A 16291-nucleotide genomic window follows, 5' to 3' on the forward strand; every position below is an offset into this window, starting at 1 on the left:
CAAAAACTTGTGATCTGGTTGGTGCATTTCTCTCACTTGCCCTTACAGCACTCTGCGTCCAGTCCAGTTCTGTGGATGGAGAGAATATCTTAATGTCCATCCTGCTTAGCTGATGTCCTAGGAACGATCTGCTCCTCATACTCGACGGTAGTGGGGCTACCCTCTGTAGACAGATTGGGCCCCAGAACCAAAGAGATTCAGCAGGGCTGTGTGACAAGTGAGGAAAAAAAAAAAATCATACCCTCCCTCTCAAAAAATTAAGAAATGTGATGAAACAGTTTCTACAACAAAGACAAGGTGTAGGTTTTTTTTGTAAAAATTTATTGAGCGTAGTCTTGAAGAGGTTATATAATAGCGTATACAGCATTGTATAGTATATACACTCTAGCATATACAGTGGTATGGTGTATATGTACTACAGTGTATACAGCATTCCAGGCCTGGGGCAGTGTTTGATAACTGCATAATGTCAGAAACCAAAAAGTAGGAAACTGAGCTGATTGTATGTGAGTGGCAACATGTTTGGTTATATTTTATTCAGGGCTTACTTTAACTGTTGTTGCTGCTGCGTCAGGGTAGAGGTGGAATGTGAAGGATTTCTAAGGCAAGTGGAGCGCAAAATGCACTGTTTGATATCTAGAACTTGGAAACGGAAGCTGGAGCTGTGGTTTGCAGTCAGCAGGTATTTGACACATAGCTGTCCACCCTGTAGCCATTTGGGTTCTTTGTTAAATGAAGGTGCTTAGTATTAACCTCTGTGACGCAGTCTGAGACCAGTTAGCATTCCAAACGTGTCCCTTCTAGCTTTGGGTTAGAATTGAAGTGATGCAGCTTGCTTAGGAAGATGCTTCCATGCAAAGGAGCTGTCAGTCAGTAATGCCAGCAGTGCTGAACTAGCCATCTCTTCCTCTTTAAGGCAGTACTGAGAGGCATTTATATAAACATTGTGGAGCTTTATTGTGGGAACTGAAACTTCCAGTTATCGCTAAAAACAAGAGGAAAAGTAATTTTTTTCTGAAGGTGCTGCTCTGAGCCTGATGAGCTGTGGGGGGAAGGGGCAGGGGTGACTCCCAGACAGGTATGAGGTGGGAGGGGAAAGCTCATGTGCACATCCTGTGGCCAAGGACTACAGGTTGCATTTCCAGCCTAGAGCAGCATAGAGAAGTGGTAACCTCAGCAGCTTGTATGACTTAGGTTTTGTTTGGCTGTGTGGATATGAAAAAGTTCCTACGGTATAAAAATATCCCTGTAGAGCAAGAAATGGGACAAGTGACTTCAAAAAAAGGTAAGAGTCTTGATCCAGATCAGTGAAGAAGTTACATGATGGATTTCTCAGATTAATACCTTATAATCATAAACTAAAAACAACAAAAATTCCAAATCTAAAACACAAAAAGTTTCCACATCAACTCCATTTCTTGTAGTGCATCTCTCATACTCAGCTATAAAGTATTTACAGGGTTTTACTCATTTACACAATATGGCTTTAATATATTGTAACACAAAGCATCAAAACGTCTCAGAGTAAAATTCTTCATAAAACATTCTTTCTGAATATAAAGTTTGGCATCTCATTTATTTGGCTGGCGAAGCAGCAGAGTTGTTTTCTGATTGTGCTTTTTGATGATGACAAGCACAAATTTTGGTCATTTCCATCAGGGCTTAAACTCTTAATAGAGTCAGAGCTACCTCTCCCTCAAAGCCCAGCTGAATGTGTCATGAGCCACAGTTTCACAGACATTGCGTTGGACCCATGCATTTGCCACTAAGGTAAGGAAGAGAAGGCCTTTCTTTTGGAACGTTCATATTAAGACAAAGCAAGATGTATTTTGTGGTTTTTCTGAAAGTGCAGGTCTTTGGTAACAATAAACAAAATGAGCAAAGCGAGGAAGGAGCGGGGATTTTGCTGGGAACGATGTCCAGCCAATTCTATAGGGTACAATCAGACTGATGGAGGAGAAGGTCCTGTTGTGGTGGCACGTTTTATCATCGAGAATTCAAACGAGGAGCAACCTGCAGGAGAAGAAGGACAAGCTAGAAAGTGTGGGGAAAACAAAGATGCTGCAACAGTTTTAGCTCCTAAACATCTTTAAAGACATCTTTAAAGCACACCAAAGACTGGCTTGTAGAATGCAGCTGTTATGCCACAGTATGTACAGCTGGCTCTGCTGTGAAGTCCTGAAGCTGCAGTCTCAGCAGGAAATAAAAGTGGATATTGGCAGTTCGGTAAGTTGGAGGAGTCCACAGTGCTCTTACGCCCCGGTGCCTGTGGTTATATAGAAGACTGCTCCCTAGGCTAGCAGTGCAAGACTTTTTGCTTTGCTTTGCCAAGGAGGGAGGGGCAAAGCTGGAAAAATGTTCTAGGGGTGGTTTGAAAAGGCTAGGGAACAAAATTATAGGATGTGTTTCTTCATAGTCTAAGAAGTTATTTGGTTTGCTGTTACTGATAGCAAATAAAGCAGCCTAGCCCTCATTTCAGCATGCTTAGGCAAATTTAATCTCTCTTCCTGTGTACAGTCTATAGGCTTTCCATAGAGCAAGGAAGTCTTTTGGCAGTGCTACATGTGTGGCTTTTTATAAGATGGACTGTTTTGGTGAAGAGCGAGTGGAAATGTTGATGGCTGTTCTGAGGCTAGTCAGCCTGCAGTAGGACAGTGGAGGAGCTTGCTCTTTCAGCTCTGATGCTGGAAGGGGAGTGAGTGCAGTCCGAGTATGTTCTGGATTTATTTCTTAACAAACTTTAATCTGACAATGCATAAATCAGTTGCATGACTATATCTGACTAGCAGGAAGACTACAAACAATCTGAGAATGGAGGAGGATTTTTTTTTTCTTCCTGTGTTTCTAAATCTTTCTAAAATTTGATTTGCAACAGAGTATAGCATTAAAGCCTGAATCCTGGGGAGGAAAAAAAAAAAATGATTGATAGGACAATCTCTTGATAAGTTTGTGAAAGCCTGGCAGCCTCTCAGGACTGCAGGGCGAGAAGCACAATGCACAGCTCCAACTGGGGAAAAGGCTGGTAGACCAGGGCAGTGCATTCAGCAAGAAAGCCACGTGTCCGTCGGCTGCAAATATGGTTTAATGCCAAAACCTGGGTTTGGATCCACTGTGTGAACTACTGTTTCTTACCAACCTCAGCCTGTACTCACCACTGTTAGGTGGCCATTCTTGGCTTTGGCTATTAGCAGTTCTGATCCCGATATAAAGTCAATTATGCCTTCTTTGCCTTGCCCAACTGTAAATTTTATGCTGCAAAGAGATAAGAACAGATTTGATGAGTATTTGTGACCTCTCCCTCTGCTAGCTCAGATTTACCCTTTTCCTGTGTAAGAGGCTGCTTTGTATTAATGCTTAGCTGCAATAGATCTGCTTATTTAAGGAAATGGAGCCTTAGTTAAGATGTATTGGGTACATTCTGGTGGTGTACAGGTATGTTTCTGTAGCCCTTTAATGCTGAAGCAGAGCTTTCTTCAGAACCAACCCAAGAAACCCAAGGCAGCTCCTGAGAGGGGCTTGGCTTCACTCACCTGCCCTGGTTGATGTTGACGTTATTGACTTTGTCTGCCTGCATGGCTGTTTTTGTTAGTGTTTCAATCACATGGTCACTTTGAAGTACAACATCTCCCTGGGGGGAAAGATGGACAGTGATTTATGATCATGGCTTTACAGTGTCAATATACCAAAATGATTATGCTGTAATTAACAGGAGCAGAACTATCTCCATAGGTTAGCATGAAAAAACACTTCTCCAAGCAGCCCAGGCTCCCTGGAGATCTCTGGGGCCTCTCAACCCTCTCTGTGTTGTGGGTCACACTGTGGCAGTTACTTTATTTACAATGTATCAGAGCACCAGTCCTGTTGGTGAACAAGTCAGGGGTGAACCCCATGTGTGAGCACAAGTAAATACAAGTAAAATGCTACTTAGAGCTGGCACAAAGTTAGTTACATACATGGCACCATGTATGCTCTCCCCCCTAGCTGGATCTTCTGCTCTTTGTGCCTTTAAAACTTTTTCTAGAGGTGTTTGGAGAAATGATGGATGAGTCCCACTACCTTCTGTTTGTTATCCTCACAGTGTACGTGCAGCACAAACAAGTTATCGCTCAGGCTGCTGACGGAGATGCCTGCAAAAGAGAATGGCCATTTGACACCCAACGCAACACTGCTAGGATTCTTGCATGTGTTTCAGAACGTCTCCCAGGAACGCAGCAACTTCTGTTCCCACTCCAAGAAACCTGACAGCTGAGAAGCTGCACAGCAGCACTGTGCTAACATGTCAGCAGAGAGGCTGAAGAGCCTGCAAGGTGACAGACAATCAGCTTGAACTGTGCTCTTTAAGATGGAAAAGAAACTTTCAGATGCCTCTGTCCATCAGAAGTAGGAAGAATGCCTGTTTACAAACTGTCATGGACTTGACAAAGAGCTGCTTTGGCCAGTGAGGGGACCTATGACCAAAATTTTACTTTTCAGCACCCCCTGGACAGATGCTTCATTCTAGCTCAGTAGGTGGATGAGTGGTGTAATTACTGGGGTGCTACAAAGGAGAAGGACAATTGGAACAACATGGTCACTGTTGTCTTCCCCCCCACTGCCAACACTGGGTAAGAAAGGGCAAGAGCTGCTCTAGGAGCTTGGCTCCAGAAAGCTGTCATCGCTGCAAATTCCTGGCTTGCTCTGTGGCTAGGCTCGGGGACAGGCTCAACCCACACCCGCTCGCTGGCATATTGGTCCTTGCAGATCCAGTCCTGAGCTGCTGCAGGTTCTCGTTATGCTGCACTGTGACCAACTTGGGCTCAGAGTTTGGCATTTCTACTCATCCAGCCAGCAGTGCCTTCTGACCACACAGTAAGCAAGAGGCTTAGCCTCTGCCATGAGTTGCTCCTGTTTGCCAAATGAAAAAAAATCCTCTCCCTGGGGTAGATGGGTAGGGATTAGTTAAGGAGCACTGTGCTCCTTAGAGTCTGTTTCTTCATAGTTTATTTTTGGACTTTAATATCTTGACACTAGATACAAACTGTATTACCCATTTAAATAGAGCTAGCCCAACCCTAGCAGAGATGAGCATACATCTCTGCCATAATAGTGTCTTATGGGAATCACAGAACCCCAGATTAGTGTTGCCCTTGGAAACCACTTCAAATGGTGACAGTTACAAATGCAGTAGATAGATAGATAGTTGCATCAGGCTAACATTGAAATGATTAGCACCAAAATTGGCTGTAAAGAGGAATCGTAGCTGAGCTGGGTGCTGGAGCTGAGGCTGTGAAGTGAGAGGTTTTGGACAAAGCCAAGTAATGACTACAATGCACCAGACAGACTCAGCAGTTTTCTCCTTTCGACCATGTTCCCCCCTCTAGAAGTATCAAGTCCGTGTCAAATATTTAGAGGGCTGAAAGCTGTAGCAGTGTTCCAAGCAGCTGCTGTGTAATAATGGTGCAACTCCCCTGTGGCAGGGATGTGCAATTGGGAAATGACTTAGGAGGGGGCTTGGGGGAGATGAATTGAGTAATTTTTGTGACATTTTATGGAGTTTAATTTTAGAAAAACTCAGTTTCAAGATACTACTTTAAAATGCTTGTCAGTATTGGATAATTCCATTCTCATCCAGGACAAAGACAAGTTGGTTATTTTATTATTACTTATTTAACTGTAGCCAAGGTGAAGTCTGACTTCAGTGAAGTGAGCCAAACCCCATTTATGTTACCATTCCTACCTGTGAGATTGGCATAGTCGATGCGTTGTTTGATTTTGGATTCTTCGACTATGACGACTGCACTTTGGGTAAGAAGCAGCTGCCGTGCTCTTGCTTTGTATCCTTTCCGGTCATACTTGATCACAGGAACTGCATACTGAAATAAGTGTTAACAGTGCTAAAAATGCAATTTGTTTAGTTGTCAGCTACCGCCCCTCTAGCCTAGAGAGCTTGCAGGAGGTACTGATAATTCTTTTGAGTCCTATTCTCAGTTCTGCCACAGACTTCCTTGTTGACCTGGAGGAGTTCTGAACAATAACTTCATGACTACAGCTTGTCTGACTGTGGGCTTGAAAAAGCCAGGTTTATTTTCAGTCTATGTACGTTTCTCCTTTCCTCTCCAGCCATGCCAGCTGCAACCCTTTCAATTCTTAACTGACATTGTTAAACTTGCCCAAATCTCTAAATCCTGTTTCTGAGCCATCACATCTTTCCACAGACTGTCTTCTAAGGTATTACAAGCTTAATGTAAAATTCTTGCTGTATTTTCTTCAGAAATCTAATCTCCTGATACTCTGCTGAGTAACTCCAGAAGCTTGACAATAGCGTTAGGACACATATCTCACCTTAATTGCTTCATTTTCTAAAGCCTGAAGGACTTTAGCATTTATCTCTTCATTACCTACATTAAAACCAAAGAGCTGGTGTCAGAAAGACATTTTTAGCAAGAAAAGAGTAGATTAATGCCCCCCTTTCTTCTTCCTGTTAAACTTCACAACACCTACTCACCAAGTCGAGTGTTGATGAAGAGTCTAGGAACGCTCTGAGGGTAATTGTCTTTTTTACCCTTAAAAATTTCACTGGCAATTACTTTTTGTTCCAACTGCAAGGACAAAAGATGTATTCTTGTTTAGTATAAATTTTCTCCTTAATGAAAAGATTAATTTTATCTTAAAAGACATCTTCCCTTTTTGTTTTTTTTAGCAGTCATCATTCAGTTCTGACCTCCTGAATCATACTAGTCACAAAATTATACAAGATATTCCATACATGCCTTCCTTACCTTTTCAACAGCTTTCCTATCCTTAGGGCAGAAAAAAACCTTTCCTTTTCTCTTTCCTCACAAAAGTATATATTGTATTTCCTGTTTGAATTTATCTGGACGTGGCATCTTGTCTCTGGATTTTGATAATACCCACGTTTAAAAAGTCTCAGCCTTCTCCCACTGTAGTTTCTCTTAACCTCTTCCTCCTCAAGCTAAACAGTTTGTTCTCCTGCTCTACCCCATGTGGCTTTTTTCATGTTTCCGTTTATTTCCTCCCCACCTTATTTCCTCCCCACCACTGAAGCCTTTCAGCTACTCAACATCTTTATTTGAAGTACTGACAAAAAAGTTATGTCCTTATTAGCAAATGTGTAACACACTCACTACAGCTCTCTGCTCTACTCAGTATTCTCTATCTTATCCTCTGACAAACAGTACAATTCAATTAGCTACTGTATGGCCCTGGCAGTTCCTGTTTGGATGATTAGTCACTGCAAACCTTTGGTCCCTTTCACAGTGGCAGTATTCCAGGATAGAGCCAACCCACACAGTAAATATGACCTGTGCTCTTGGCTCCTAACTTGCACTCCTTTGGAGTAAGAACAGAACCAGTGAATGAGTCAGAACAGGAAAGAAAGCCCCTTTGCTTTATTTAGGGCAAATGCATGTTACAGGTGGTATTACCTGAGATGATTTACAGGTAAAAATGGGGATAGAATATACTCGCTATTAGTGAGTCTGGTTTGCTGGGGAAAAGAAAGTGTTCTGCTGAGTTTCCACCTCCAGCTCAGTAATGGCTGGTATTAATCCTGTGTCCTTAATCACAGGCTCAGCCACTAACTAATCTACAGCATTTTATTACATGTGCTTAACAGTTTGCAGGCCTTCATAAGCAGTATGATATACTATGCAATGAAAGAAAACTTAATTTAATGGCAACTATTACTATAATCTCCTAACTCTTCTAAATTGTTTAATGTATACATTTCTTATTATGTCTCCTTACTGGCCCTTTTTTTTAAATATTAAAAAAAAATTCCCTCCCCCCACCTTTCCATGACAAAGATGAATCAAATCTCAGTATCATTTTTATTCTTTCTAGCCAGAACAGCAGCTGTAACTGTTCATGTAACTTTTCTGTTTGGAAAATGATTGGTTTTGTGGCTGCAGAATTCTTGCACTCTACTTTATATGGTACAACCAGAATAATGCAGCTTCTTACATTTTTATCTTCCAGGGGAAGAATAACAGGGCCTTTCAGTATAGTAATTATATAGGGGCATGGATACACAATACTGTTTAAATAATATGTATTGAAATATGTATATAATGGTTCTTCTTCTATGCACATTCTGATCTTTTAGGTTTTTGTCTCTAAGGTAAAAAAATAATCACAACGTTCTTGTGAAACTGTTAACCAACCAGTGAAGAATGCAGTGATTCAAGAGTTCCTGTCCACCTCACCACCACTTCTGTGACTCCCTCTGTAGTAGTGTCCTCCCCTCCTTCACTTCTGACAGTAAATAATGCTGAGAACCCCCTCCTGTTCTTGGGAACATCGACATAGTTTGTGGAATGACATAAAGCTGTCTCGTACCTGCTGCTTCCACTCTGGGCTGATTCTCTTGCAGTAGGTCCAGACCATGTTCTGCATACAGAGCTGTCGCAGGAGCTGGGATGCCTGAGAAGAAATCGCACAGTAAATGAAAGTAGCTCAAAATTACTGCCAAACCAATTCAAACAGGGAAGACAGATGAGAAGCAACTGCAGAAATTTTAAAATACTGTTTCATTACTCAGAGTCACTTTTAAAATTAAATAATAGGAAGTTTATTTTCCACCTTTCTAAGAGAGTTTGCCCTGCACCATTCTCCAGCTGCTTTAGAACGGAGAATGAATACCAGGAGCACTCCACTTTACACAGCTCTGCCCTTCCTCGCTTCCAGCTGTACCTGCAATCCAAACAAACAAGGACCCTTGGATAAGATAACTGGGACTTTCTGCAATATTTTGTTTTGATCAGATAAAAACCCAATTCTGGCAGACGCAGAATAATAATGGCAATAGAGGAAGTTTAATATGTTCTTCACAGGCAACCACACTGTCATCGCAGCCAATTTAACTGTCCAGAGGGAACTTAATTTGTTCAGAGAAAAAGGGAAGAGATCTGTTGCTGAAGTTGAGAACAACCATTAGAAAATGGTGTTGCAACAGCACCACACTCTCAAGACCTTTCTATACTTATAGCTCTAGTAATTTTACAGATATGCTAATTACACGCACTTGATGATGTTTGGATTAATTCTACTAGTAGAGATGTTAATGCGACATGAACTTGAGCAAGAACCTGGTTTGTTCTTCTCTGATAGCAGGAGGGTCCCCTCAGGCCTTTGGTGGCCCGTGGTCTTCAATACTGCCATTAGTCTCCTCCATCCTGCATGTCATTCACCTGACCCTGGTGTAGTTGTGCCTACCTCACAGAGTGATGGAGGAGGAGTTGGCCATGATTTGTCCAAAACATTTTTTGGTAAATTACGCTTGAGGTTCATCAGGAAGGAGAAGCGGATGTAATCGAGGAAATACTCATTCTCTGGGCACCGAGGATGGTTCCGGTAAATAAAACCTTTAATGAACCTGAGGAAGAAGAAAGTTTTATTAGAAAATTAGAAAAGTGATGAAAATTAGTGATATTTAGAGGTCTCTTCCAATCCAACCATTTTCTGGGCTTAATTTAACAGTTGTAATTTATTAAAAAAAACTCTAATACTGTAATGACAAGAAAGTTTATTCTTATCATCCTATTGTTAAGAAGTAAGTATCCATTTGATGGCTTGGGTTATTCTTTACGCACCTTCTGATAGTCTCTACTGCCCACTTCTTCTTGGCAGCTTTTCGGCGTCCCAAGGTTCCCCGCCACCAGGACTGGATAGCTATCGCTAAAAATAATACGAAGATTTTGGACTAAGTGAGCTCCTTCATACCAATACCGACTCCATATAAAACTGGCAACAGAGTGCTCTGGAAATAAAGAGCCTTCAATGGGGTATATGGGAAAGAATATAATTTAGTTCTTAACAATATGATACAATGGATAAATGTCAATAAAAAGCACCAGCAGATGGAAACTGCTGTATGGGGGCTGCTGTGTGAACATGAGTTAAGTCTGCTTCTCTGGCTCAGAGTCTCACAGACTAAAGGTGGAAGGACTGGGTACCACACTAACATCTGCCTTTCTACTTCCAGCAAGGCTTTGGGAATGTTCCTTCCTGCACATCAAACTCAAGTCATCTCTGACAACAATGGTCACTTCAAACCACACAGTTACCCAGCACTGCAGTTTCCTCTCTGTCTTACCTGAGTGTTTCATGTGCAGGAATTTCTTTCGACGGTAGAAACCTCTCCACGTGGCCTGCATTTTTGTTGCTGAAATTGCAAGAAAAACACCAATTTGGAATTGTGACCAAGCAGATTTTGGTAGAAAAAGGGACAACTCTTTAAACAAAAATCCCACCCACCCTAAACAAACAGGCAAAAAAAAAAAAACCAACCCCAAAGAGAAAGCAGACAGCTAAATGTCCATGAAACTACTGCAGTGTGTGTGACTCACCCAGACTCTGCTTCCTCACTTCCAGAGCATCTTCCGTTGCAAACAAGGTCTTGGGAAAGCGGATAAAAATCTTTGTTCTAGAAATAGAAATGCAGAATTACGTTTAACATGCCAGAGAAGTTTGCTTCCTGCCTTTACCATCCCCTTTGGGATCTCTAATCTTTTCCTCACCCATTAGATAGAGAAGCCTTATTTAAAAGCAATGACACGGATGTCTAATGATTCACAATCTCAAATTAAGAAAACAGAAGAACTAACCGTCCCATTTTGTATTCTTCCTGTTTGTAGCCAAGATGCTTCACCAGCACAGCCACCCCATCGTGGGGCCGTCCGTCCCATGTAGGCCATGTTTCTGGACAAAGTGATTTGTACCTGTAAATTGACAGCAGAAGAAATCTTGGGGAGAGAAGTCCAATCCATACAGGGCAATGGTAAGGGAGAGAAGCCATGCTTTGTGCTCCCTCAAGAAAATAAGTGTGTCAGGTATAAGGGCTGCCTCTTTGCTGTTCAGAACAGCTCCTCAGCCTCAAACATCTGTGGGACCAAAACCAGGGGGAGGGAGCGGCAGGGAGAGAGAAGTCCAAGGTAATCCTACCTCTGCAGGAAAACTTCATATTTTCTTCGATATGCAAACCCAGCTCTGCGCACTCTGAGGTTCTCCATCAACCCTAGGTATTTCACTTGATGTCGGATTAGAACTTCATCGAATCGATCTTGAGAGAACATGAAAATAGAGAAATATCATTAATGTGTAGCTGTCCCTTCATCTGGAGAAGGAGAATGCTCAGTTCTTGGTTATATCCTACACAGTCATCTTTAACCTCTAACCCGTCCTCACGGTGCAAGTCCCACACAACTTACTTCATGTCTCCTGTCTTCCCCCCCCTGCCACCACCTTTTAATATACATTTATATTTAGTTCCAAAAAGAAGTTCTCCTTTAGGATCTTCTATACATACAGGAGGAAGAAATGAGTATAAAGGTCATTAAAAGGAAGTTACATAGGTTAGTAATTCTTCACTTTAAACATGACCCTACTCCACCCAAGACCAGTGCTCCCATTTTGACTGCTGGTACTGCCGCCACCTCCCTACAAGAAGCTCTGGCACAGACCCAAAATGAAAAAAATCTTGCAGGACTTCTTCATTTGATCTCCTTTCTGTGCCTCACTGACTGAAATGTAGTGGTCTATATATAGCTGTCATATAAAAAAAGAGGAAGAGTCACCAGGGTCATACCCGCCTGTTTAGCATCGTTAGGTTTAATGCAACGAATGTAGGAGGGTTCTTTGGACATCAGAATTTCCATCAGTTTGGAGAGGCTGTTTTTAAACTGAGTTGCTGCCTAGGAGAAAAGAAAGAAAACTATGTATGAAGCGACGACTTACATAGCTGGTACTTGTGACTGCAGAACAAACCTCAGTCTCCCAGCTTTAAATGTAAGAGGCTTGCATTCAGATTACCATGTTAGACACGACATGTCTTTTAAAAAGAGGAAGTAGTCACACTTCCGTCCAGCTCTTGTGTTCTTACCGTTTCAGGTCTCTTTTTGTCTGTCAGCTCCGTCCTGTCAAAACACTGATTTATGATAGGATTCTCAGAGTTACACATGGTCTGCAGAGAGAGACATTTTCAGAGATAAAGTAGAGTATTCTTCAGAGAACTATTAAAGAAACATGGGACAAAACTGTTTGTTTGAGGTTTTTTGGTTTTGTTTTGCTTTTTAATAATAAAATGAACTTTGGGCACCTCAATTTGTCTTTTCATAGTGCAGCCCCATGGACACACATTCTCCAAGTGGAATCTAGAAGAATCTTTTCCCTCAGATGCCACCCCATTCTAAACCCAACTCCTTGTTCTGCTGAGTATTGGAAACGTCCTCTATCCACACTCACCTCCTTCAGGTTCCGAAAGAGAAGGTCATTGTTTTTATCTAGAAAACCTGGAAGAAAAAGAAACCGCTCAGGCTGCCACCGCTGTTCCACAGGAACTTCACAACAAGGCAGGAGTTTGAGATGGGAAATTAATCTGGTTAATCAAACAATGTGTGGATGTATTCTATGCCCAGACTTTTCTTTATAGTGAAGCTGTTTTAATTCAAAGGGCAGAGGACAGGAGGAGGAGAAAAGAGAGACAGTAGAGAAGACGCACACACTTACCTGCAACACTGTAGGTGACCTCTCCAGCGTAGTGCAAAAGCCGAAACTCCTCCCGCCCCAGTGACTTGCGAGTCTTCTGGTCAGCGAGCTTGTGCCTGGTGAGAAAGTGAAGAAGCTTCATGAGAAACAAACATTTGTTTCGGGGGGGGATTCACTTCAAAAAGCCCTATGGCATTTGATCCCAGAGTGGGACTATGTGAACAGAGAAGGGGAGGGCAGGGAATAAATCTGACTTGCTGATTTTCAAGACCAAAAGTAAATAGAGAGGTATAACCAGCAAATCATAAAAGTGCCATAAAATGTATTTATGTTTATTTCAAATGGATGAACTTTCAGCTTCCTGGCAAGGTTGCAGAGTGGTTCTGCGTGCACATGAAATTAGAGTAGAGGCAGCAGGCAAGAGGGCAGTGAAGATGCTGGCAGCATGCTGGCATACCCATGAGATGCCATACAGATCCTGATCTGAGCATAAGCAGAACACCCAGTAAGAATAAAAAGACATTTGGAGCTCCAAAACTGAACTAAACAATCTGAAAGGTGAACCATGGGATTCACACCCATTGAACTGGAGTGGCAGCAATATGGATAGGTTACCAAAGTCAGAGAAGGATATCAGTATCGTCTGGGAAGGAGATGGGCACAAAGGTGAGTTACTGCAATATAAATCTCTCAATTTCAAAAGCACTAACACTTCTTCAATCATTCTAATGCATATACACCTCTGAACACTATCTCTACCGGTAAAATTCTGCTTCATGTTCTAGTTATGCCTAGGCCTGACTTGGGTCATCAATGGTGGGGAATGATCTGGCCTAATATTCCAAACCAGAGAGTTTGTCAGACCCGAAGTATTGGGCCAGATCTTGGAAAAGCCAAGAAGCTGCAAGCCTGCAAATTCCTTGGACATTATTAGCAGTAGGATGCCAGAAAGAGATCAGTGAAGGGGCAAGTCAGTAACAAAAGTTTTGTTGCTCCTATTGTATTCTGAAGCATAGTCTTGAGAAAAGCAAGGCAGTTAATGTTGACGACTTATTCTATATTACCTTAACTCACAATCTAATATTTTTGCAAAAGAAAACACGATCATCTTTTATGTGGGACTCAGTATACTTAGGATGCTACTGCTATACACACAATGAGTTATAATGTTATCTAGGAATAATTGAAGCTCTAGGCTCAATCACACACTTGGATCCTACCAGCGTAACTGCCCTCAGCTATGCAAACACTCACGTGAGAAAATGAGGGTGGTTCTTCACAGTTTCCTCCAGTTTCTCCAAGAATGTTGTATCTGTGGCATCCCCAGGTCTCAGACACTCTTCATCCTACAAATACATGCATTCTAGTATTAATTTCTTACCGCACTTGTCAGCACACAGGCTAGCTCTAATTCTGTCTCACTGAAACACTGCCCCAATTTGACCCTTTGGCCTTTTAACAGGTAAGCCAGCTCTTAGTTCAACAAATGAAGAATTGTTGAGCTGAAAAGGAAAACACTTTCCTCCTTCCAGAGTGCCTGGATTGGAAGCTTCTTTCCCAAGAGCAGAGGGAGTTGATACAATATGACTTTTCGTGGTGTGACTGTTCAGTGTATCGTAGCTCTTCCCACTTGCCCAACTAATCTTAATATAAGCTTAGACCTTTTTCTTCCCCTTGTTTTCCACTACACTGCTCCAAATTTTTAATTTAAAAAGGTGTCAACTCACCAGAATAGAAATGATGCCTTTGAATTTCTCTTCCACCAAATCACAAATTATTTTGTTATTGAAATACTGAACCGGTTCCCACTACAAAGACAAGAAATCACACTTGGGTCAAAACAATTCTAGACTGGAAAAACCCATGAAAATTTCAGAACATTTCAGACAGCACTGTACTTAAATAATCTTTCTGTCAAATTTGAAACAAAGCTTTTTCACTCATCAAATTTGTTTTCCTAAAAAGCATTTTTTTTTCTGTCAAAGACTGGAATGGCATTACTCACTTCTAGCTGTATCAGAGTTACCAAAGTGTTTGGAAAAGAAAGGAAAAAGGAAAGTTCTTTGATTCATTTACTTTGCAGACAGTTATGAGCAGCTCCTTTTCTAATCTGTCCCCTGGCCTGCAGGAGGTGCTACAAAGGAGATAGTGGAAGTGATGATATTGGCTCTTACCGCTATGCCTTCTGACTCGTATTCCTCTTGCTCTGACTTTAATGTGAGCTCTATGAAGAGCTGCTGCAATTTTTCATTACAATAATTAATACAAAATTGCTCAAAGCTGCAAACAAAAATCAGAAAAATAATCACTAACACTGTACCATGAGTAAAAGAAGCTATAAGTAGTGGGCAGCAGCATGAATACCTCTGTGTAAATCAAGAGAAATAGATTTTGTGAAATATTTATTTACTGAATGTATAGATTTATTAAGTTTATTATTTAGTGGATCTCATGAAAGAGTTCCAGAAGGAGGGAAAAACGGACGTGAAGGGTGCAACACAGGGAAACACAAAAACCTTTAAGAAGGGCCCAATAATACTGCAAATTTGAGAGTCTCAGTTCATTGCTATCTGCCAGAGTCAGGTTCCAGATTCTGACACAGTCGGAGATTTATAGCTGTGTTTTCCCATTCGCACCACCACGGAAAGATGCCACAACAGCCACCACTGTGCCAGAGAGCTGGACAAAGGCATAGTTCAAGCTATCGCACGAATATGCCCCCAAAAGACAACAGTCTCTTTAAAAATACCAGGAACATTAACAGCTGTAAATGCTAAAGATTAGCTGGATGTCCCAAGTGTTAGAAGCCCTGGGCTTATCAGTTATTCAACTGATTTCCGGAAGTTGAAATGTCATCTCTCTCTCTTACTAAGAGATCAGAGATGGAATAATATCTTATTTCACAATGGCGAAAAACCACTATAACGAATGAGGTCATGCAGAGTTTACTCAAAAGACACTGACTGAAACAAACCTGTTGTGCTGGAAAACCTCAAAGCCATAGATATCAAGCAACCCTAGAACTGTTGTACTTCTCCAGCCTGGAAACTCTCCTTCCTGCAATAGGGCAAAAAATAAATGTTGATATGTACACAAAGCTACAATCCATCACTGGATCTCACCCATTTAGTTACAGCATTTACTCCTTACCCTCTTCTTAATGGAAAACAAATTAATTTAGAAATCATTGTACAGCATGGAGCTTACCATTTCTCTGCTTTGCAGCTAAAAGATTCAGAACTTCCTTTCACGCTTGGTTGGACATCAACAAACAAAAGGTTCATTTACCTTGTAAGCAAGAGACTTGTTAACCTTGTTCACCAGCCAGGAGAAAGTGCGTCCGTATATTGCCTTAGCAAGTGCATCCCTTGCGTAGGCTGCCTGCTCCAGGTTCAGAGGACTGATTAGCTGCATGCAGAAGGAGACAACAGCCGTTCAACAGCCATTCCACTGAGGGATTAAGTTTCCCTAGTTCATTGTTAATAAACACCCACTCAACGGCATCCTGTCTGGGTTCAGCTCACATCACTGTCTCCCAGCGGTACAGGCTGCAAGTCACCATTAGGCTGTGGGACTCCTGCACTGACAACCTCCTTTGACAAGTGAGAATTGAACTCTTTAGTCCTGGTAAAAGAGCTGACGGTGTATCGCTAGCTTGATTTAATTCCGTGTGCCTCCCCAGTGGGGATCCCGCTTCATGTTCTTACCTCTTCCCCTTTTGCTATGATCTTCTTGTGGATCAATGCATCTCGAAGAACAGAGCCTTCAACTGCTAGAAGCTGCAAAGCAGTAGAATATTAAATTATGA

General features: G+C 41.8%; 1 protein-coding gene across 7 annotated transcripts in view; it reads right to left on the reverse strand.

Moving 5' to 3' along the window:
* Positions 1-300: 300 nt before the first annotated feature.
* Positions 301-16291, reverse strand: part of MYO1C (myosin IC) — a 60703-nt gene continuing 44712 nt past the window's right edge. For 6 of the 7 annotated variants that reach the window (XM_075032631.1, XM_075032634.1, XM_075032636.1 and 3 more), the window contains 24 exons: positions 16191-16262; positions 15772-15891; positions 15458-15540; positions 14658-14763; positions 14211-14291; positions 13738-13829; positions 12505-12599; positions 12241-12287; positions 11879-11959; positions 11585-11690; positions 10942-11059; positions 10605-10718; positions 10347-10423; positions 10094-10162; positions 9591-9675; positions 9214-9373; positions 8338-8421; positions 6485-6578; positions 6322-6377; positions 5717-5852; positions 4057-4127; positions 3531-3628; positions 3153-3252; positions 301-2013 (listed from right to left, as the gene is read on the reverse strand). In XM_075032631.1, coding sequence (XP_074888732.1) covers positions 1987-2013; positions 3153-3252; positions 3531-3628; positions 4057-4127; positions 5717-5852; positions 6322-6377; positions 6485-6578; positions 8338-8421; positions 9214-9373; positions 9591-9675; positions 10094-10162; positions 10347-10423; positions 10605-10718; positions 10942-11059; positions 11585-11690; positions 11879-11959; positions 12241-12287; positions 12505-12599; positions 13738-13829; positions 14211-14291; positions 14658-14763; positions 15458-15540; positions 15772-15891; positions 16191-16262 — 2172 coding nt within the window. In that variant the 3' untranslated portion in view covers positions 301-1986. Of the gene's footprint in view, positions 2014-3152; positions 3253-3530; positions 3629-4056; positions 4128-5716; positions 5853-6321; positions 6378-6484; positions 6579-8337; positions 8422-9213; positions 9374-9590; positions 9676-10093; positions 10163-10346; positions 10424-10604; positions 10719-10941; positions 11060-11584; positions 11691-11878; positions 11960-12240; positions 12288-12504; positions 12600-13737; positions 13830-14210; positions 14292-14657; positions 14764-15457; positions 15541-15771; positions 15892-16190; positions 16263-16291 lie in introns of those variants that run through there. The other variant, XR_012651075.1, reaches the window with a different exon arrangement.

The sequence above is a fragment of the Buteo buteo genome, chromosome 7 (assembly GCF_964188355.1).
Source record: "Buteo buteo chromosome 7, bButBut1.hap1.1, whole genome shotgun sequence".
Taxonomy (NCBI): Eukaryota; Metazoa; Chordata; class Aves; order Accipitriformes; family Accipitridae; genus Buteo; species Buteo buteo.